Source organism: Porites lutea, chromosome 13, assembly GCF_958299795.1.
Source record: "Porites lutea chromosome 13, jaPorLute2.1, whole genome shotgun sequence".
NCBI classification, from domain to species: Eukaryota; Metazoa; Cnidaria; class Anthozoa; order Scleractinia; family Poritidae; genus Porites; species Porites lutea.
Window position 1 is genome coordinate 12,824,055 of NC_133213.1, and position 21,236 is coordinate 12,845,290.

The following is a 21,236-nucleotide window of genomic DNA, read 5'->3' on the forward strand; positions in this document are numbered from 1 at the left end:
GTTATATGCCCTTTGCAGCTGGGGGTTACTTGACGTATCTCATGCCCAAATTATGGGATATAACTTTAAAAATAACCAGGAAAAGAACATTAATTAAGTAGTACGTCCACCATTTTTTCTCCTGAGGTTTAAAACTCTTAACACCGAGACTATGGGACACTTTGAAAAACAAGGAGAATACGAGTTGTATCTATGGAAAAAGTCCGAAAGGCCCGGAAACTTTACGGCCCCGAAGGCAAATTTTTAAGTCAAAACCTGTTGAATAGTAGCACAGTCCTTAGCTCACAAACCAGTCAATTTTGCTTCGTTAACTGATAGTTTTATTACATCAATTTCTAAACTATTGGAACCTTGATCTTGAATGCAAACACGACAAATACGAATCAGCTTTTCGGGGCCGAAAAGTTATCGGGACTTTCGAGAAACAGGTCCGGCCTGGACCGTACATGTACGTGCATCCAGCCGTCCAACGATTTTACCATAGCCAAATGCTGTTAACTTCCAGACATTATACCACCCCAAAACTAGCTTTCTAGCTAATTAAGTAGCATCCCATAATTTCTGCATATGGATCCGCCTTAGCTGCAAAACGCCTGTATCGAAAGTCATCTATTTTTTAAAATAGTGTTTAAGTAATTCTTAGAACAATTTCTCAATAACTTCCTTTTCAGCAGGTATTGTGCCCAATTTAAAATGTTGACCAAGGACGTACACCAAATAAAGCACCTACTTGAAGTAAATTAAGGTCTGTGGTCTGATTAAATGTTAACAAAACAATATTTGGGCAACTATGACATGTACTTGTCACTTTTAATTTTCATTTTGAATTGTCAACAATAAGGGCTGAGCAGTTTAAACAGATACTTTTTAGCCTACTCGTTCATTTTTAATTATTATGCAGTCCGACAAGAACATGTATACCTGAAAGTCGGTTGAGCCATATACAAAATGAGGAACTCAAATGAATATGGAAACGTCACCTCTTCAGCGACATATCTAGCAACATGGAGGCTTGCCTTTTGTTCTCTTAATATTCCTCTTTCCATCACAGCATCTCTGGGCAACATTCTGATCCTGATTGCTCTTCGTGGAGTAACTTCTCTCCATCCGCCGACAAAACTGTTGTTTCAATGCCTGGCGATTACTGATCTTGGCGTTGGCCTTACTTCGCAGCCACTCTTTTCCATCTACCACTTATTCTACCTAACAAACAGTAAGCGTCAGAGTGTCATCGCTATTCTCAACGTTGTGCGTTGGGATCTAACGATTATATTTTGTGCAGTGTCGATGTTCACATCGACCGCCCTGAGTGTGGATAGACTTCTCGCCCTGTTGTTGGGGTTAAGATACAGGCACGTTGTAACACTGAAGCGAGTTCGTGTAGTTGTTTTTAGTTTTTGGTTAATTGCTGTTTTGTGTGTGTTCATGTTCTTGTTTTGGAAAAAAAACATCGCCTTGGCTACAAGTACAGTCCTAGCTCTGCTTTCTGTTATTATTTCACTTCTTTCTTACACCATTATATTTATTAGGCTGCGTCTACATCAAGGTTGCGTACAACATAATACTCATCGTGAAAAACCAAACCGCGGAGTTGGAATTTCATTCAACGTAGCACGATACAAAAAGACCGTTGCTAGCATAGCTTTGGTGCAGTTGGCGTTCGTTGTTTGCTATGTACCATTTGCTTTTGTCCTCGTGATAGCACTGCTCAATGATGGTCATATCACCTCCACGAATTTCATCTTAGGCTCTTTCGCAACAATTCTTGTTTACTTAGACTCTTCCCTTAACCCATTGCTGTACTGTTGGAGGATCAAAGAAGTGAAACAAGCAGTTAAAAGCCACAATCCGACACTTTTATTGCAGTTGTTTAAGCTGTAGTTGTTTCAAACCTGGACGGTCGATTAATGAAGAAACAGTCTAGCTTATTAGACCTCATGAGAAAAAAAAAACACTTCATAAAAATTAAACTCAAAACTATAAATCATACAGTGACGAATTTCTTTGCCATGTTGATTTGTTTTAATAGCAGCATGCTCTTGAACGGTAAATCCGCTTTCGGAGTCTGCATCAAAATATATGTTCGAGGATTTCATTTAATCATAAACACTAGTTTAAGAGAGATTTCAGTTAAGTCAGCAAAATATGTTACCAACCAATATAAAATAATATGTTTGGGTTGTGAATGACAAATAACTTTTTGGTTTATTTACTAGTTTTTTTAATTAAAAATTTTCAGAATGACAATCGATTTCTCAACATTGTGTCAACATTCTAGTAATCAAAATTAGAAATAGGACGTTACAACGTTGATGTTCCTAGGACGGCTTGATTAGGTACTCACGAAAGAGTTCTTATTGATTAGGAATGCCTTAAACTATCCATAAAACTCAAAACATTGTTAATAACATGTTGGGAACAACTTCTTTTAACAACTTCACACTTTTCAGCTGCGTTTGTCCCAAGTCAAACGTTCAAATAGGTAAATTAACTGAGAAAATTAATTATTACGTTTGCGTTACTCAACGAGACATGTTGGAAAAACATGTTGAAGTCTACCAAAGACATCGGTAATTCCCGCGGAGGTGTGAAACATTTGTCATGACATTTGTAAATATTCTTGATATTTACTACGTTATGCACTAGTCAATTGAAACACCCACCCCTGACCCCGAGGGACAAACCGTGGAATTAACGCGACCATACCGGGGATTTAACGCGAATTCGACAGCGTATGATGACGTGGGCACGACGAATTTCACCCCTACCTTTAAATAACAGGGCGTTGTAGCGGGGATTTTAGCACTACACTGACCTGCACTGGACGTTATTAGGTTTCAATTGCACGTTGTCGTTTTTGGCTGAGACACAGGGCAACCAGACTCACAACAGTCCTTGTATGGGAATTTATCATAAGATCATTAAAGTGTACATACCTCATAAAGAGTTGTGTCCGTGTTGTTTGCTTACAGTTTCCGGCCCTATAATAGCCTGCGTAGCAAGCGTTTTCAGTCGAGTTGTAGCGCGAAAGTAACTTACTTTTTTACTTACTTTTTTCTTCTGTCCGAAGAAAAAGCTTCAAACTACTTCAATCGCTCTAAAACTTTGCTTGAGCACAGACCGAGGATTTTGCTTCCTTGAAAATGTCAATTTAGAACCAAACATCGAGTCATGGCCTCAAGAAGACGAAAATGTAACCAAAAAAACTTGAACTTAGCGCTTCTGTGGAACCGCTCTACTTCGAAGTGAGTCACGCCGCGCGCCAGTTTAAAATTCCCGCGACGGAGAGGGACAGTAAAAATCAACCCATACAAAACACATTTTCAGGGCTACCCAAGGAACGCTTTAGCTCATTTTACAAAGAAGTGGCGGAAAAAACACGAGTGTTGCATTTTAGGCATTTTCAAGTCGTCAAAAACTCAGTTTTTCTATTTTTTTTTTCTAAATAGCTTCTGATAAACTTCTTTTGAGGTCTTCACTTGCTTAATCCGAAATAATCTTCCGCAAACATTTTAAAAACCGCGCCATGTTGAACAAAACAAAGAAAACAAGTTTCAGGAGACATCATCCGTGTGTCTGTTCTTAGACAGATCATGGGCAAACGACTTTCCAAGTCCCTGTACGGCGTCAACCTCGTGCGCAGGGTTCTCTCTCTTGCTTTGAGAAAGCAAGAGAGAGAACACTGGAAACGACGTTGGTACGGCGTTTGCCCAGGCCGGTCAATTTACGTCTGTGACGTATCCGAGGCGAACGAGCGGAAAACGTCTTCGCTCGGACCACGTGACCCGCAACACGCTGGCTAGGCGTAATAATGAGGCCAAGGGACTGGGCAAGGCCACGACCAATCACAGCGCGCGTAATATTCACCACCTTATATAAACAAAAACGGATACGTGTGGACGGGGCCTTAACAGAAATGTGGTGGTGGTGGTGATGAAGGGAAAATGAAAAATTGTTTTTGGTTTTAGAAAGGGCTAGTTTGCTTTAATGCTCATTACTTTGCGCAACTTTCGCGCCAAGAATCAGTGAACCACAACCAGGACAATAAGTTGTCTGCAACGGACAATGACAGCCGCAGGAAATAGAATGCGCATAATTACGTTACTAGTCAGTGATTTGAAGTCACAGGCGAGTTACAGCTTATTCTTTCGACAACATGATTCAACCACCGAACACTTTTCTTAGTTTAAAGTCGACTAATCAAAAACCGAGACATTCATTCCCCTAAAAAATTACTAATAAAACTGTCAATCGGTTAAACAAAACTAGAATATGACAAACAGGTTAAGTCAGAAAAAGGAAGTGCGTCTATTGTTTCTATTGTATTAGAAGAAGGGAAGATAATGAGAATCAACCATTTTTTTCATGAGATAAAGACAAAAGGCTATGACGTCATCGGTGTTGATGTATTCCACCGCAAGTTATTGAGATTCCACAGCAACAAAAGAAGTAACCGGTCCCTAACACCGTTTTTTATTGCAATCGTAACAAAAATAGGCACTCACAAACAGAAAATTGCATAGAGGCAATACCCTAAACGGTACTTACAAGTTGAGACTACCAATAACTAGCTTACAATTTGAATACCATGCAATTGTGCATTGCTTGTAATATTTACATGAGTCAAAAATGAAAAACATTTCACAGAGAAATTATCATGGCGGCGGTTAAGCTTGTTAAGTGGGCAATGAAGGAAGGCTTGAACGATTTTATGCAGGGGATCGAGGAGAGTGGAGAGAAAAAACAAAACAACAACAACAACAACAATAAACTAAGGTTTTTCAAAATAAAGTCTGCAGTAACTTCCAGTTTTTACTAGGGCTATCACCAGGCTTTAGCTCTAGTAGATAGTTTGATTTAAGGTATTGTAGAAAGTTTGTATATTAGGAGAGGCTTTCTTATTTTTACATATCCAAATATGATGTCTGACTAATAAAAGACAAAAATATATTTGCAAGAGCCATCATGGGACCATTATGGCTCTTGATATTTGATAATGGTTTTTGGAGGCGTCTGGTGTCAATCCAAAGGCTGTAGAAATATTTATTATCTAATTTTGTGGGATAATTTGAGAGAAAGTAAGTCGCTGGATTTAGGAATTCCAAAAGGTAGTTACATTGGAACAAGACCAAAAGAGATGCTTTAGTTTTTCTAGTTCTTCTTTACAAAAGGAGCAGTTTAGATCGTCTTTTATTCCAATTTTTGTTAAAATGTCATTGGTCAATATTCGTCTATGCAGAAGTTTGAATTGGAATTCTACCAGTCTTGTGCTTTTAGTACATTTTGGAGCTGATTGATAGGCCTCGTAACATTTAATGCACTTTTCGCCTTCGATATTGCATTCCTCTGTCCATTTCTGCGTCGTCTGGGGAGTATACTTTTTCTTGAAATAAGTTAAGCGCACAAAATTTGACTTGTTTTTTGTGCTTATGACACCCTTTCCAAAAAACCTAGATATTCAAAACCGTCCGTACAATTACCTTTGTGTTTATTCCAGAGAGCTTTCAGAACGATCATCAATCCACAGTACTAAGAGGACAGATTTTTAGTCCATTGCTAGTCTGTAATTCGAGGAGAGATTAAAAATATTATTTAAAACTGGACAATGGTATTGATTCGCTCAACGGAGCAAGGTTATCAGCTCATAACCGCGCTGTGAACATATATTGTAAATGAAATCGTCATTGCGCCAGCAAAAAAACATTTTCAGTTTGTATTTTTCTCTCGCGGTGGACACAACTACGTAACCGAAGGAAATCGTTGCGTGGCATGATTAAAGTATTTTTAAAAACTGCTATAGAATGCAACCCTTGGAAACACAGACAGCCACAAAAATTAGTAGTCGACCAACAAGAACGAAGTAAGTCAAGCATGTTTACATTTCTTGACGAAAGCAAAGCCACTCGCCGAATTCAGCGAAATACATATGCATCCTGTTTGGCCGAAGAAGATCTGACTCAAGCTAATAGATGCAACCAAAGGCTACAAAGCTCCCAAGCTATCCACCACGCCAATACAGTTACCTGTAGCATCTGTTCTCATTCAGCAAAACCAGTGTGGTAACTTCAAACAAAATAGCAAGCTTTGCACAAGCGTTGTACATGGCGACCAACGGGATCTTTTTCCCCTGCAGTTTAACTTTTGTAAGTGCATTCGTTCAAATTCACGAGAACTTCGGTTGTTTAATTTTAAACAGGCTAGAGTTCTGAGTTCTTTTTTAAATAGTATTATCAGCGATATTTTTAGTTGTCGGGCAGAGCAAACTGGCGAGAATCTTGAACTAATAAAACATGTCGTACTTACTTACTTACTTACCGCAAGCAAGGCCCGCTGGCATTTAGGGCAGTAACGAAGGTTCTCCACTCCTGTCTGTTCTGGGCCAGCTTCCGGCTGATGCCCCAGGTGTGGTTTAGGGTCTTCATCTCTCTCTGCCGTTCGTCGCCAGGTGTTCTTCGGTCTCCCTCTCTTGCGCTTGCCTTCTGGGGTCCAGTGTAGGGCTGTGCGGGTGATATCACTAGGTTCTTTCCTAAGCACGTGCCCAATCCACCTCCACCGTCTCCTCTTGATAATGGTCTCCATGATGTCTTGACGACAACGATTAAGCAGTTGTTCATTTGAGATGGTCTTGGGCCAGAAGATTCTCAGGATTCTTCGCAGGCTCTTTGTATGGAAAACGGAGAGCTTGTTAAGGTCACTGGCAGTCATTCTCTAACACTCAAAACTCATTAAAACATGAGACTAAACTAAGAAGCTTTAAAAGACGCTTGAAAAAAAATTGACGTCACACAGTTATATTGATCTGTAAATACTTATATTACAATTGTTATTGAACTGTAGGTAGTTTTATTTTATTTTATTACTGACATATTCACAGATTTTTATATGGTAGAGAGATATTCTCTATTGTATCTTAGTGTTTTTGTTTTCCTCTTTTCGCTATTGTTACTTGTGGCAATACCTGCAAAATAGCGATACTTGCGTTACTGTGATGAGCTAAGCGTATTTGACCACATTAATAAAAGTTACATACTTACTTACTCTAAGCCATATAACAGGGTTCAGAGTACACAACTCTGTTAGAGCTTCAGCTTGGTATTTATGCTGTGGTGCTGGGATCTCCAAACATTGTTGAGCATTCTGAAGGCATTTCTGGACTTGCTGAGACGGTTTTTTACGTCATTGCCTGCTCCTCCATCACATCTAACAGTGCTTCCTAAATAGATAAACTCCTCAGTCGTAGGTAAGATCTTCTCTATTCACCTGCACCCGTGGGACTTTTGGACGTTCAATGTCATCACCTCCGTCTTCTTCTGGCTGATCATCAGGCCTATCTGCTGAGTGTATGTGTTAAGGCGAGATGTTTTCTCCTGGATGCGTTGGTGGGTGTGGGAGACCAGGGCCAGGTCAGCAGCAAAATCCAGGTCTTCTAGTGCTGATAAGAGGGTCTATCATATGCCTCTCGTCCTATCTTCTGTTGTTCGCCACATCACCCAGTCAATTGTGATGTTGAACAGAAAAGCCGACATCACAAAGCCGTGCCTCATTCCAGTCTTCTCTTGGAAACTGTGGTCGCTGTTTTCTACTTTGCATGTAAAATTTTTGTAAAAGCTCTTGATCATGATGAGAAGGACAATTTGTTGTTGTATTCCATATTCCCGGAGTATGTGTCAAAGGCTGTCACTGTGGATGTTGTCGAAAGCCTTCTCGAAGTCCACAAAGTTGATTTAGAACGGTCTCTGTCATTCCGTGCACTGCACGATGATGTTACGCAGCGTGAATATTTGGTCTATACTTCCTCTACCCTTCCAAAACCCCTCTTGTTTCTCCCTCAGCTGTTGGTCTACTGCATCATTTAGCCGCTGGATCATTATCTTTGCGAGGATCTTGCAAGGAATGGATAGAAGTGTGATTCCCCGGCAATTATTGCAATTGTTAAGGGCTCCCTTGTTCGGGATCTTTACAGTGATGCCCTCTAACCAGTCGCTTGGTATCTCCTTTCTTTCCCATATGGTTGTAAAGTGTGGAAGAAGTGTTCGGCTGCAAGTTCTAGGGCTGCCTTAAACAATTCTGCTTTAAGGTTGTCCTGTCTGGGGTCTTTACTATTTTTCAGGGACTTGATTGCTGAGAAGATCTCTTCCTTCTCTGGTGGTGCAGTGTTACCGTCAAGCTCATGCTCTACTTCCTAGACGTCAGCTTCTGCTGTTGGTGGAGGCCTGTTCAGGGCTTCACTGAAGTGTTTTGCCCAGCAAGTGTCTATTTCCGCTTATGATATTAGCAATCCTCCCTGTTTGTCTCTAACTGGTGCATCAGTAGGTTCCCGATACTTGCCGCAGACTACCTTCAGTTGGTGATCTTGTACAGCTTCCCTTGCTCTCCTTTAGTGGTTGCGTGTTCTGCCTGGCTTGCAAGGTCATCCACGAACGCTCGTTTGTCTGCTCTTGCCAATCTCGTGTTCACTTTTCTGTCTGCCTCTTGGTACTGCTGCTTGGGCCTTTCTTTCAGCCTCTCGGACTTGGCCTCAATGAACTGTTCCTTCAATTCTCTCCTGGTATTAATGACTTGCCAAGTATCTGCTATGATACATTCCTTCTTCTTCATTTCTCTTGTACCCAAGCAGGCTTTACTGATCTGAGGGTATGCTATTTTCACTTGCTCATTCTTGATGTTCACATCTTCCTGATCAGACTGCGTGTAGTCCTCCCAATCTACCAGGTCTTGAAACTTATTTCGTCAGATGCAGAACAAAGTTACTTCTGACTTTGGCGTATTGCAATTTCTCCACGTCAAACTGCTGCCTTTGGGGTCTTTTGCCCCTGTGTTCCTAAGCTTCACTCTCAATGTTACCACAACCATATGGTGATCGCTGCAAACGTCACCTCCCCTCTTCACTCTGACATCTATAAGTAACCGCTCCCAGGTACCGTTTATCATGAAATGGTCTATTTGGTTTTTCTCCCTTTCGTTGGAAGAGAACCAGGTCATCTTGTGGATATCTCTGTGTGGAAAGAGCGTCCCTCCGATGACGAGGTCGTAAGTTGTGCAGAATTCCACCAGCCTCTCTCCATTCTCATTAATGGTGCCACAGCCCTCTCTTTCCATGGTTCTCTCGTACTTGGTGTTATCTCTTCCAACCTTTGCAGTCATGTCCCCCATCACAATATTCACTTCATGCTTTGGTATTTCCTCTAACTAGGCTTGCATCTTATCATCAAATCTGTCTTTCACTTCTTCATCGTTGTTATTTGTAGGGTATGTTTCATAGGGGGTATGGGGGTATTCCAGGATAGACCTAGGATGTTCCCCTTGCTTTCTTCCCTCAATTATAATAAATAAAATAAAAAATGATTCCGTTACTAATACCCTCGGCAGTATTTATAGCACTAATGCTAGAGGGGCCGAGCAAATATCTGAAACAAATAATTCAAATTGAACTTAACAGGGTTAAGAATCCCAACTGACCGGAAGCAAACCAGCTGACTATTTACAAGAATGGTCGAGGATTTGAATTCGGGACTACCGTGAACAAATCCAGCTAGCGGTCAGAACGGGATTTGAACTCGGGGCCTCAAATTGCAAGTCCAGCGCTCTAACGACTCGGCAACGCTACCTTCTCCAATTTTTGCGGAAGAACCTGGATAGGTATCATGCCTTTATTTGAAATTGCTCTGGCGCCGATTGAAGTGGTCTCGGCAGATCATAGTAATAACTTTAGCTAACCCCCCGCAGGTCAAGTGTTGGACGAGAAGACCCCCTACCTATATCTGCTCTCAAAGGTACTAAAACGTCGTGCCCTCCTTCAAAGGCCATCTGGGAGTTGTCAACTACTGTCTATGATGTCTTAAAGGATTCTGTAAAAATGACTTAGGAAAGCATAGCTGCTCTTGGATAAAATGCACTTGTTGTCATCAGAAGAATTGTCCAGACCTTCTTGTCAACCTCGACAAAGAAAATACTCGCGCCAATATCCACTGTCTTCATTGCGAGTGGAAGTTTTGGGAACTCCCGTGTTGTCATATGCATCTCCATCGGACGGTTGCCGGCGTTGCCACCGAACAAATGGATCAAGTCTGTGCCAGTTATCGACAGTGACCCGTCTGTGCCCGTACGTTCATTTCCCGACAGTCGTACATGGAGCATACGTGTAGAGATCAGCTCTGCTGCCATTGCGGCAAGATCTTCGATATGCGAATCCATCAATGTTTCATGTATCTTGAAGACAACCGTCGCTGTCACAAGAGGGAACAACCTAATACGTTCAGCCGACCACCACCTTCCTGAGAGCCAACGAGCCGTCCAAACACGACATCTAGCCAACCAAAAACCCTGATAACAATATTGTTGATTGTGAGGGTATGCAAGTCGACAAAGGGCCATGAGGTTAATCTAGTCTGAGTGGAAACCAACCAGAACGACCGATGCCTCACCTTTCAAATCATTCAAGAGTTTTTGGCTTGGATGAACCGACTAAAAACGGGGATCCTAATGGTAACGCAAGCTAGGGGTGATTGCTCACAACTTTCAGGGTTATGACGGTTACCTGGTGCTGAATCAGCAAGGAAGGAACATGAATCACCAAGGAAGCCATGAACTCGGCCCAAATCGTGAAGGGGGCCAAACTGCTCCTTCTAGAATCAGTGCACTCGTCATGTGTCTGCCTTAAGTTTGTCATGTCAAATTCTTGTAATGTTTTGAGGCACATTGGCCAATGAAAGCAGGTACGTGCTCGGCTGGGGGGGGGAGTCAGGGGGGTGATGTGGCCTTTAATTCTCTGCTTAGAACTTGCTTAAGTCTCAAGCATCCTCTGTCATGTAGAGCCGTAAAGCAGCTAGGGTATATGGCCAAGTCGAGAGTGTCTTATTGATGGACTTGAATGTTTCTTTGCTAATCAGGAACCAAGGAGAAAGTCACCTTAAGAGGCCCATGAGTAAGAGCTCAGTTTCTTGGCAATATTTGCTTTAGTCGGGTTGCTTTAAGCTGTGTGTCCTCGAGGAGTCAACTAGTGCCGTTTTCATAAATTCGGCTAGATATATATTTTCATTCCTAGGTATCTTTCATTTAACTGTATAGTATGTAACTTACTACTCGTTAATCTTAGTTAGGACCTTTCGGTTAATCAATTCAAAGTGATGTGATGAAAGTTTCTGGTTAATTAAAGATTATTATTATTAATATGGATTCGACCCTTTTGAAGAAAACATCATGATTGCCTCAGCCCACAACCACGCTTTAAGGTGGTTGTTCCTAAAACCGGATACCATTGCCCTGGAGCCCCTGCATGATGGACCCTCCAGATTTATCAGACAGGTGTGGCTTTAGTATGGTTACACCACGTCATTGCGCAGTTGGGCACCACAGATGAGGGTCAGTCTCGTTTGCGTTACGGGCAAAACGAAAGAGGGAGGTTGCCCTTCACGACACTTCCAAGTACACGTTACACCTGGATGGGTATAACGAATCCACCCTTAACGTGTATGAATTCTATGGATGTCTGTGGCATGGGCGTTGTTAATGTTACCCCAATGGGAGAAAGCAGATCAGCAAAGTCAACTACGCCACTCCACACGATTTATGGATCAAGACGATGAAACCTCGAGGCGCCTTGAATGCAGCCGGTTACGTAGTAGTGGAAATGTGGGAATGTGAATGGAAAAAGATGAAAGACGGAGACAAAGACTTTCCTGCTTAGATGGAGCAGTTAAACATCATCACCCGATTGGACCCACAGGTGCTTTTTTGGTGGACGAATCGAGCCTACTGTCACCCATCGTGAAACGGGAGAGGACATTCATTACGATGATTTCACCTCCCTCTATCCATGTATCAACAAAACACGACCCTACCCTACAAGTGATCCACATATTGAGACAGAATATCACGCAACCAATCCAACCGAATGGGCTCAAGTCGTCTGTATGACGTATGGTCTCATCCACCCCTTACTACCCATAAGAGAAGCTGGCATGCTTCTGTCTCACCTTCGTCAAAGAGCAACTCGCCAAAACATGGTACGACCGCTTCCGCTTGTATCCACACTCGGACGCTGAACGCACATTCACGGGAACATGGTGGAGTGAGGAACTCAAGCTGGCACTCGATCAAGGTTACCAAGTCTATGAAGTATGAAACCTGGCATTTTGAACCTCACTCTTTTTAAAGAGTATATCAACACAGCTAATAAAAGAAAAATCTAATCTGACGGCTGGCTTTTCCCCGATGTTGCCAATTATCCAGACCGTCGAGCCGACTACCTCCGCGACTACCTGCAGCGTGAGGGAGTGGCACTCAACGCAGAACGTATTGAGAAAAATCCCGGTCGCCGAGCCCTGTGTAAACTCATGGCCAACAGCCTTTGTGCAAGTTCGGAGAGCAAACCAATAAGACAAGTGACGACCTGTCAAACAGCTGACCAGATTTTTAAACTTTCCGAGGACTATACGATGATCATACATGGCCTCTTACCCGTAGGGGATGAGATGTTGGATGTTTATCATTCTTTAGTCACGTCTGTGGGGGAACTCTGCTGTCGAAGGAACATCTTCGTGGCCACATGCACCACGGCGGAATCTGGGATCCACCTGAGTTCTACCGAGAAGGACTCCTCCCGCTGCGAGATCGCGTGCTGTGCGTGGATGGACTCGGTCATGTATACCGTCAGCCCTGGTCTGAAACGTCTACCACGCGGTAAGTATCTCGGACAGCTTAAAGACGAGCTGGACGGAGGTCCAATCATAGATTACATAGGTCTGGGCTCAAACGATTATGTTTACGTGACAAGAAGCGGCAAACACTGTCACAAGGCACGTGGGTTTTCCCAAAATTACCGCAATAATGATGTCATCAATTTTGATACCAAGAAGGCTTTGTTGCATGACCAATTGAGTGACCCGTCCCCTAAAGCACGCACCTTGGTTGTTTGGTTGTTCATGACCCCCACAAAATCATGCGGAACGTCACGACCAAGACTCTCCATTCTGTACCGCAAACCAAGAAGTTAGAAACGGACTTTGACCAGCGTTTAATCAACGAAACCACAGGACAGCTGAGGATCAAGCCCTGACCTACTAGATTTTGATCAATTTGTAAAGGGACAAGGGTCAATTCGGTACCCTCCTGCGTTCCCGCTTGTAAATATAGGGTTTTACCATTAAAAATTCACATGTAAATTTTACTTTCATTTTGGTGTGACTTCTTGCGTGACACTTGCGGTATGTGATGAAGTCATGTTCCTCTCATCGGTCCATTTTTGGCAGGTCCCGTTGTCTTTTTTACAGCTCCCATTGCTCTTACAACAATACTTTTTGACGGCTCCCATTGCCCTCTATGCCCATATAGGGTCTCCCTAAAGTGACTCCTTATAGTAGTGGAAATTTACTATATAACAAGATAATTTTTTTAAATGTGGGAAGATGTAGTCTTTTTCCCGAATTTCTCACACGCAAAAGCAGGAAATGCTGCCTAAAGAACAAGGTATTCATCATACCCTCGTTGAAACGACTTAACAGAAGAACTAGAGTTAATTTGGAAAACTGAGCGTACCACTGAAAATTTTCTAGCTTAAACCCTGAATTACCCTTGAAAATAAACCTGACTCATTACCTTTTTCACTATCTTAATGTTTTATTTAGCATTAATGGTCAGCTACAGTTTGTACATCGTGAAAACTCCACCACTAAACGACGAGGATATATCTACTTCTCTTCAGTGACTCTTCACAGAAAATTGTCTTAATAAATCTTAATAATCAGTTTTGCCACTTATGTCGCACATACCAGCACCGCGTATATTTATGCTAAAACCGAACCTTTAATTGTTCCATGCCCTGAACGATGGAGTAAAAGTGTTAAACTAATATCGACGGCTTGATTACTACAAAATATTACACATGCAAGACTGTGGAGGAGACCGAGGTCTTGGTGTGGGCGGAGTGAAAGCCCTTGGAGGCGGTAGTGCCCTTGGTGGACTGGGTGCGCGTCCAGGCAGCCCTCGTGCAATCCTCCCCAGGCGGCCCTGGAATGACATGATGGGTGTAATGTAGAAATTTTCCAGCCAACATCTCTTGAAGTACATGATTTTAGCCACTCTTGTCCTCTTTCCCCCAATGACCATGTTTTCCGATACAGCAAACATGTGAGAAACTGCGCTGAGCTCGTAGAATTCGTTATTGCTAGGCAAATCTTCTTTGGGGAAAAAAATCTTGCCTATCAGCTCATCTGGTTTAAGTAGTACGACGAGTGTTAAAAGCGCGTCTGTTTCTGCATCGTTAAGGAAATAGTAATTCTGAAAATTCCTTAAACGATTCAAATTGGGATTGTCTAGCTCGATAAGGGTTGCCACACAGTCAAGATAGTACATCAGTTTAGCTTTTGGATTCGCCGGTATTGTTGCAGTCGTCCCGATGTTCCTTACGCCAACTTCTTGTCTCTCACCGATAATTGCCGCCATCTTCTAGGTTTTAACGTTAATTCTAGGAAATAAACAGAACCTGCGGCTCAGCAAGCGGTTACTATATTATGGGGTCAAATGAGTCTTATGTAAACAAGAACTGAAATGGAAGACACTTATTTGAGTAACGAGAGGATGAGCGGCACCTATTATTTATTGTTTATACTAACTGATGGATGGAGCCTAGCTATTTGAACTTTGTGCTGAATATAATCAGGTAACAGGTGAAGCTAAGGATTAGCGCTCATAGCGCTCAGGGTAATACTAGGGCCAATTATGCCGAAGAAAAAAGGGCGCTTAAGCAACAAGGCGCAAACAGTTAGTATAAATAGTTCGCGGTCTTGTTCGTGTCTTAGTTCTGGTCCCGGATTCACTTTCGTGTGGGAATGTTGTCTGTTTTCAAAAAAAAAGCAATTCAACATAGCCTTTGTTTAAATAACGAATGTCCTTCATAACTTGATCGAGACCCCGTTTACACATCGCGGGCCTGATAAATTTTTGAACGGACTTCTTTTTTTGTCTTTGCAGCCAGTTTACACTGAATCGTTTAAATTCTGTTACTAACGTAATTTTTACACGAGACCGTTCAAAGTTTTGCCAGGGTCAGCATTGGGCTGGCCTTTTTAACAGACGTGAGAAACTAGGCTGCAGGCTTTTACCGCGCAAACGGTGCAAAGACTTGCATGCCACGGTTCAGGTGTTTACACTAGTCCGCGTAAAAGTGGAACCGTACCGGTAAATCTGATCAGGTCAAAATCCTGCACACTTTGCCGCTCAAAAACTTGCACGGTTCCGCGGGTCCCGTGTAATCGAAAGGCGGATTCAGGTAAGTTTTTGTCTGTTCAAAAATTTGTCCGGATCTGTGTAAACGGGCTCCGAGACATTACAATTTCGACCCTGAAGTTGTTCTGCGCATGCCGTTTGGGTAAAAAATGGAGACACGAAGGTCATACGAGGTACTCTTTGTCTTATCACCTCGTAGCTTAACAGGTTTTACGGGCTGTTCTTAGTCAAGACGCGCCTTATTTCAGAATATATGTGCCACTTATACGGAAAGTTGTCGTCTTTCACGTCTTTCCATGCAAGATAATACGACTGTGCAGAGAAGGTGAAAACTAAGCACGTCCTAGCAATTTTCCCTTGACCTTGTGTTCGCGACGTCCCTATTACCTGAGCTAGAGCCTACAGGGTACAGGATTAAACTTTCACTTTAGGCTAGGCTCCAATGTTAAGTCAATTCTGTGAGGTCCTGTAAGGACCACGGCATCTAGCTTGTGTTACTCCAAAAGGGAGCACAAAATGCTGGGGCAATCTGCACGCACCTATCGTGGTACTCTGTATCTCTTTAGAGGTGGGGGATTAAGTAGCCTGCGAAAACGTCAGTTTCTCCTCGCTCTTCGCCGCTGGGGACGTTTCGCACGGAGGAACGAAACGTCCTTAGCGGCGAAGAGCGAGGAGAAACGGATGTTTTCGCAGGCTAGGGATTAACGAAAACCACTGTTTTAAATTGACAGTAACTGGGAGTTCGAGTACATTCTGAACCAGCCAATAGTAGCCTGAATTTTCTCGAACGAATTAAGTACTGTCTGCACATCCAAATCCCATTTTTTTGCCCAACTGCGGGGAAAAGACTGATCTAACTAGTTATCGAACAGAAGTTTTGGCAAAAGTTTAAGAATGTACATTTAAAAAGCAAAACACGCTTCCTATTTAAATAGCTGTCTAATGACTGAATTGCAATCAGTCAACCAGTCAATGTAATGATCAATCAGTCATATGTAATGATCAGCACGGGGGACTAGTTTGGACCCTCTGTTAGTGATTTTCCTAACTGCCCGCAACACAGCTCACATCCGCCAAGGAGAACACTCAGGGTACGCTCAGCTACCAGTCAGATAACGTTTGTGAGCAACAACATTGAAGAAATAAGAAAAATGTACATCAACGGAGACCTAGAGAGATTTAGCTTATGGTTTTCTGCCAACATGCTTTTGAAAATAACAAAAAAGGAATATAGAATTATCAAACTGTCTGAAACTTAATTTGAATCGGTCAAACCTACCTACCTAGGTTCGCTGTTAAAGCAACTTTTACATGCCATTGTGCAAGATCGTGAAACACCAGACTCTAAATTATTTGAGTTCTCGGTTCGTGTTCTTTGTTATACGGTTTTGACAAACGAATGTTGAATTTGAGCTAGCTGTCTATTCCATTAGCTTTGCAGTAACTTGAATAATGTTTCGTTGGTACGCGAAATGTTAAGATACAGTGGGGGATTACGTTGTGGAGTAACTTACGTTAAGATCACCTATGAAGTAATCAGTGTATCAAGACGAATTAAAGTGAAATTGAGAAACCTCACCAATCGATAATTTTTTAAGTTAGTCTGAGTGTCTTTGTTATCATTTAAAAAGTTGTGAAAAAGAGATACATCGTGTCCAAATGAAATGAACTACAATACTACTACTACCCTACAGCCCCTTACCGGTAAGGGAGGTGTATGAAGAACAGTTAACAACCCTTCGCACTTCGAAAATCCAGCGCTGTTTAGCTGCTATTAATCAGGGCTCAAAGCAAGAGCGTAAACAGTTTATTAGAATGAGGAAGTAGTCGGCCCCTTGACGTGAAATCGAGGCTTGGATGTTTGTGTCATCTGCTAGCTGCCCCCGGGCGCTTCGGAGGTCAAAGTTTTGCGCATCACCAGCAAAGGAGCAAATAAAATATTTTATTTTCAGTGTCCATGTTTTTGTAAGTATCAAAGTGTTTAGCCGGGAAGTGCTAATTGAAAAAGGTAGCGGCAAACAGCAACTCACAACATCAGTAGCGGATCGAAAGATGACTTCAGGAGTTGTGGCAGGATATGCTTATAGGATATACACAACCCTCTCCTCTAAACATTTGATGGACTTCTAATATTCTGATTTGAATTCTTGTAATTAATTTAATTATTCGGGTTGGTGGATGTAAGGTCGCTGGATCTCAAGCTGAGAGGGCTATGTGATTTTTAAAATATATATCCTATAGGAAAACTGTCATGGTAATTACCGGTCGCATTTGTCAACGATAAAGAATTGTGCAAATAAAGTGACTGCCGGTAACTGTAGCGAGACTTTTGTGACTTTCGGAAATCTTTGACCACTGCGCGCGACTGCTACTCGGCTTTCCTCCTTCAACTTGTTAGGTTGAAGTACTCAACAAACGGTGTCAATATAAAGATCAATCCTTCAGATTCTAGAGTGTATACAAAAACCAGGTCATGATCCACAAAAGACACATGCTGGAAGCTCATCTATGTCATCTATAAGATGTTCCATAATGTCTCGCTCTCCTGTGTGTCAATACATACCTCAAAGTCTCAGCCATCGTACAATTTGAAGCTATCTGATAGTTATTCCATCTTTATGAACAAATATCATGACATCTTCAATAGTCTACAAAGGGGCAATTCTATGGAACCATTTACCATGGGAGTGCCGCGAAAGAGTATCCCTTGCTAGTTTTATTAAAAGTAGTCATGAGCAGAATGCAATTAAGGATATTGATTTTAGTAACCTGTACAGTAAGACGGTTTAGATGTTTTTAATCGTTTATTAATTTCATTGCCGAAACATCCTTGAACTGTTTACGTTTTTTTACATTTTTGTTAGAAAGAGTTAATTTTTTAAAGTATTTTAAGTTTTTGTAATGTTTTAACTTATTTTAATCGAAAATTTGTGCTGTTATTTGTTTATCCTATACACCACCACTCAAGTAGCTATTAAGGCTATAATTTCATCCTGTATAAATAAAGGTTTTTATTGATTGATTGGTTGAACACATAATATAATAATTCTCAGTCTTCTTAGCAGGATCTATATCTGAGACGCACACTCTTATGTGACTGAGCAACAGAGCTGTAGCCGTAACAGGCCTTTGCAAGTGAGTTTTAGGTTATTTTTTTGGTGTTATTGATGCATAAATTTTACAATTTTTACTTTCTTTTAGTATCTGTGGTGATGGATCAGTTAATAGATGGTTAGTTCTGGTTTTTGTTTTTGCAACATTGGGCCCTGTTTTCTTTTTTCGAAAGTTAATTTTAAATAGGACGTCATTGCTTCATTTGACTGGTAGCAAAACTTTCAACACATCAAGTGGTGAAGGAGACAGCAACTGTTCAAGAACAAGGAAATGAAACGTCTGCTTTCGCCTTACAAAGTAAAAAGCATTCCTGAGGACAACTAAAAGTTATAAAACCGTGTCGAAACATGCTTCGCCATATCGCATTTTAATGTCCCCTCCCACGTACACGCCCATTCTGTCCGATTTCTTTCCGCTTGGTTAATAATACCCAAAAAATCGACTCTAATTAGAATATCTCGCTACATCACATTGAAAGAAGAATTGTTTCTCTTCATACGGTCAAAAAAAGTTTTGTGCAACCCTTTTTTTTTATGTTTTCCCCTGCCCCTCTCCTGAATACGAAATAAACTTTCTTTAGATCATTTCCAGTCACTAAAAATCGGCCAGCGGTTTCTCACAAGAAAAAATGCGTATTGCCGCTAACGTAAACAAGCTCACCACGAGACGGGAAGATAAGGAAAAACATGTTCCGGTTTCGGTTCTATATTGACGGTTATTTCTCTTCTATAATTAGTTTGTTTTAGGATTGTCGGCACTTATGAGTCTCGATGAGGAGGTCTCGAGAACTGAGCTCTTTGAACTTGTAAAATATTTCTCTAAATATCCCTACAGAGCCCGAGACACTAACCCAAAGGTAGGAGGTTAATAGATCACAATTGTGATGTGTTACTGCCTATCTTATTTTTTACAACTGTTGTCTTCGGACAACTTTTAATCGGTCGCCTTATCTCTGTGTAAATCATTCTAGGTCGAGGGAATACAGAAGAAATGTTTGCAGTTGTTTGCCAAAGATTATAAGTTCACGGTTAGTTGAATGTCCCATATAGAAATGAAATTATTGAAGAATATAAGTTTACTTTAAGCTTAAGTTTATAAGTTTACTTGCGTTTCAGTTTCTTTTCTCCGGCCGGCTTTAATGCAGGAACTTTGCGGCTGTGAAGGCTTGTTTCTTATGGCTGTTTTATATAATTAACGTGTTAATATTGTTGTTTCGTTTGGTTTTCTTTTAGACCGTTACCAACAATGGCGACCTATGCGGGCATTACCCTCTCAAACTGGTTATTTTGGAATCGAAACTGACCAATGATTTAGAAAATGTCGACAGGTAGATATAACCACCGTTCCAGCATATTTCATTCTTTAAAAATAGCCAATCTTTTTTTACTATGTTACTTAAACACTGTGCATGTACACTAATTGACTTCAAGTGTTGTATGTATTTCGACTTCACACTTTTATAATTGTTACTTTGCTTTCGTGCAATTAATTTATGCCCACGTGGCGGCCTAATAGAGTCTTTACTATCTTTATTTAATTGTTAATTAAGTGAATAATACTTGGAGGCTCGGTAGGTTAAGTGAGTTGCTAGTAGCCATCCCAACCTGAAAGAGAATCAAACACAGCAGGCCTCCACTACCAAGTAAACCTGTCTCATCTAAATACCAGAAAAAAGGCGGGCAAAACGTTAAGAATTCTGCTTAGGCCAGTTTGAAGAAATTCATTCTGCAAGAATTGTGTGAAATATATTTTAAAGAGTTCTTTGCATGATTTGCATATTTAGCATGTACAGGAGCATGGTATTGAAACTGGAACAAGGATGTTTTAAGAATTTTCTGTTGAATGTACAAAGGTCCACATGTTAAGTACAAACTGGCAGTATGTACAATGTATCATTTTCCAGACCCTTTTCAAGTGTTTTTTTTTCAAGTTTGACTGAGGACCAATGAGCTCATATTAAGTGACACTGCAGGAAAGAGCTCTAGTGAATAAGTAAAGTTGCCAAGTTGGAAGGTGAAATGTCTGAAGTGAGCAAAGATATGCATCCTCAAGAGCTGGCGATACTCAACAAAGTTTTATGCAGGAGGCTCCGCCCTGAGGTCCAACCCCCTACCTTTTACATACCATTTTTGAGAGTAAAGGCACCCCTTACACATACCTTCTATTGCAAAATGCTACCCCTTTAACATACCTACAGTTTAGAACACTGTATCTCATCTAACTGCTGTAAATGCACCGTCTATATAATATGAATAGATCACTATAATTCAGGAAGTTTTCTTGTCTCTTTGAAATCCATAAAGTGTGTCTGTTAGCACCTTTTGGTCCTTTCACATACCAAAATGACAGATTTCCTTAGCCTTTCATAAACTATACTTTAACTAATGAAATCCCTACCCTTTCATATACCTCAGGATGTTTGTATTGTGGGGGCACAAACTTGCCCCCACCATATGAACATCTGTAAAGTTTTTTTTTCCCTTGGATTCATTAATATTAAAGAAAATTCTTTTTGACTAACCAAAGACATGGCCAGGTAGTGCAATTGAAATTCACACACTTTATGGGCATGGCCTTAGAATATATACTAGAATTTTTAAATGTCACTTTTCATTTTGTAATTTTGCTTTCTTTGAGTTTTGTTTTACCCGAAACTCTACTTTGTTTTTAGTCATTGGCATACTGTAAAAACAAAAAAGGCCTTTATCAACTGTAACTGGTAGGTTGTCTTGAGGGGAAATGTCAGGTACTCTTCTGGTACCAGGCATGAATTGTCAGCTTGGCTAGTTCCAATGATTGTTGATTACTATTAACTTCAAATCTTAATGAGAGTTAATATTACCAATTCATTTGTAAGACCTTTGTAATCATAAATGGATTTTTTCCAGTCACAAGTC

The 21,236-nt window shown here is 41.1% G+C and overlaps 4 protein-coding genes across 4 annotated transcripts in view; 2 read left to right on the forward strand and 2 right to left on the reverse strand.

The window, feature by feature from the left end:
* The first annotated feature begins 901 nt into the window (after nucleotides 1–901).
* Nucleotides 902–2,605, forward strand: LOC140923435 (melanocyte-stimulating hormone receptor-like). Its single transcript, XM_073373529.1, has one exon. The coding sequence runs from the start codon at nucleotides 949–951 to the stop codon at nucleotides 1,879–1,881; it is 933 nt and encodes a 310-aa protein (XP_073229630.1). The 5' UTR covers nucleotides 902–948; the 3' UTR covers nucleotides 1,882–2,605.
* A 5,735-nt stretch (nucleotides 2,606–8,340) lies between these two features.
* On the reverse strand, nucleotides 8,341–9,144 carry LOC140922389 (uncharacterized). The gene is made up of 2 exons (XM_073372378.1): nucleotides 8,845–9,144; nucleotides 8,341–8,721 (listed from the first exon to the last, which is right to left on the reverse strand). Exons 1-2 carry the CDS (start codon nucleotides 9,142–9,144, stop codon nucleotides 8,341–8,343), a joined length of 681 nt encoding a protein of 226 aa, XP_073228479.1.
* A 4,532-nt stretch (nucleotides 9,145–13,676) lies between these two features.
* LOC140923099 (uncharacterized) lies at nucleotides 13,677–17,054 on the reverse strand. Its single transcript, XM_073373164.1, has 2 exons — nucleotides 16,928–17,054; nucleotides 13,677–14,464 (listed from the first exon to the last, which is right to left on the reverse strand). The coding sequence occupies exon 2, from the start codon at nucleotides 14,440–14,442 to the stop codon at nucleotides 13,867–13,869; it is 576 nt and encodes a 191-aa protein (XP_073229265.1). The 5' UTR covers nucleotides 14,443–14,464; nucleotides 16,928–17,054; the 3' UTR covers nucleotides 13,677–13,866.
* A 1,936-nt stretch (nucleotides 17,055–18,990) lies between these two features.
* The window catches only part of LOC140922218 (phosphatidylinositol-3,5-bisphosphate 3-phosphatase MTMR14-like), a 46,372-nt gene continuing 44,126 nt past the window's right edge, over nucleotides 18,991–21,236 (forward strand). Inside the window, exons 1-3 of the mRNA XM_073372202.1 lie at nucleotides 18,991–19,195; nucleotides 19,310–19,366; nucleotides 19,572–19,666. Coding sequence (XP_073228303.1) covers nucleotides 19,100–19,195; nucleotides 19,310–19,366; nucleotides 19,572–19,666 — 248 coding nt within the window. The 5' untranslated portion in view covers nucleotides 18,991–19,099. The remainder of the gene's footprint in view (nucleotides 19,196–19,309; nucleotides 19,367–19,571; nucleotides 19,667–21,236) is intronic.

Bases quoted from the DNA above. Each gene is read 5' to 3' on its own strand.
- LOC140923435 (XM_073373529.1), top strand. From the start codon at position 949: ATGAGGAACTCAAATGAATATGGAAACGTCACCTCTTCAGCGACATAT.
- LOC140922389 (XM_073372378.1), bottom strand. From the start codon at position 9,144: ATGACTGCAAAGGTTGGAAGAGATAACACCAAGTACGAGAGAACCATG. The intron at 8,722-8,844 runs GTAACATTGAGA...TGACGAAATAAG, and splicing joins GCGATCACCATATGGTTGTG to TTTCAAGACCTGGTAGATTG.
- LOC140923099 (XM_073373164.1), bottom strand. From the start codon at position 14,442: ATGGCGGCAATTATCGGTGAGAGACAAGAAGTTGGCGTAAGGAACATC.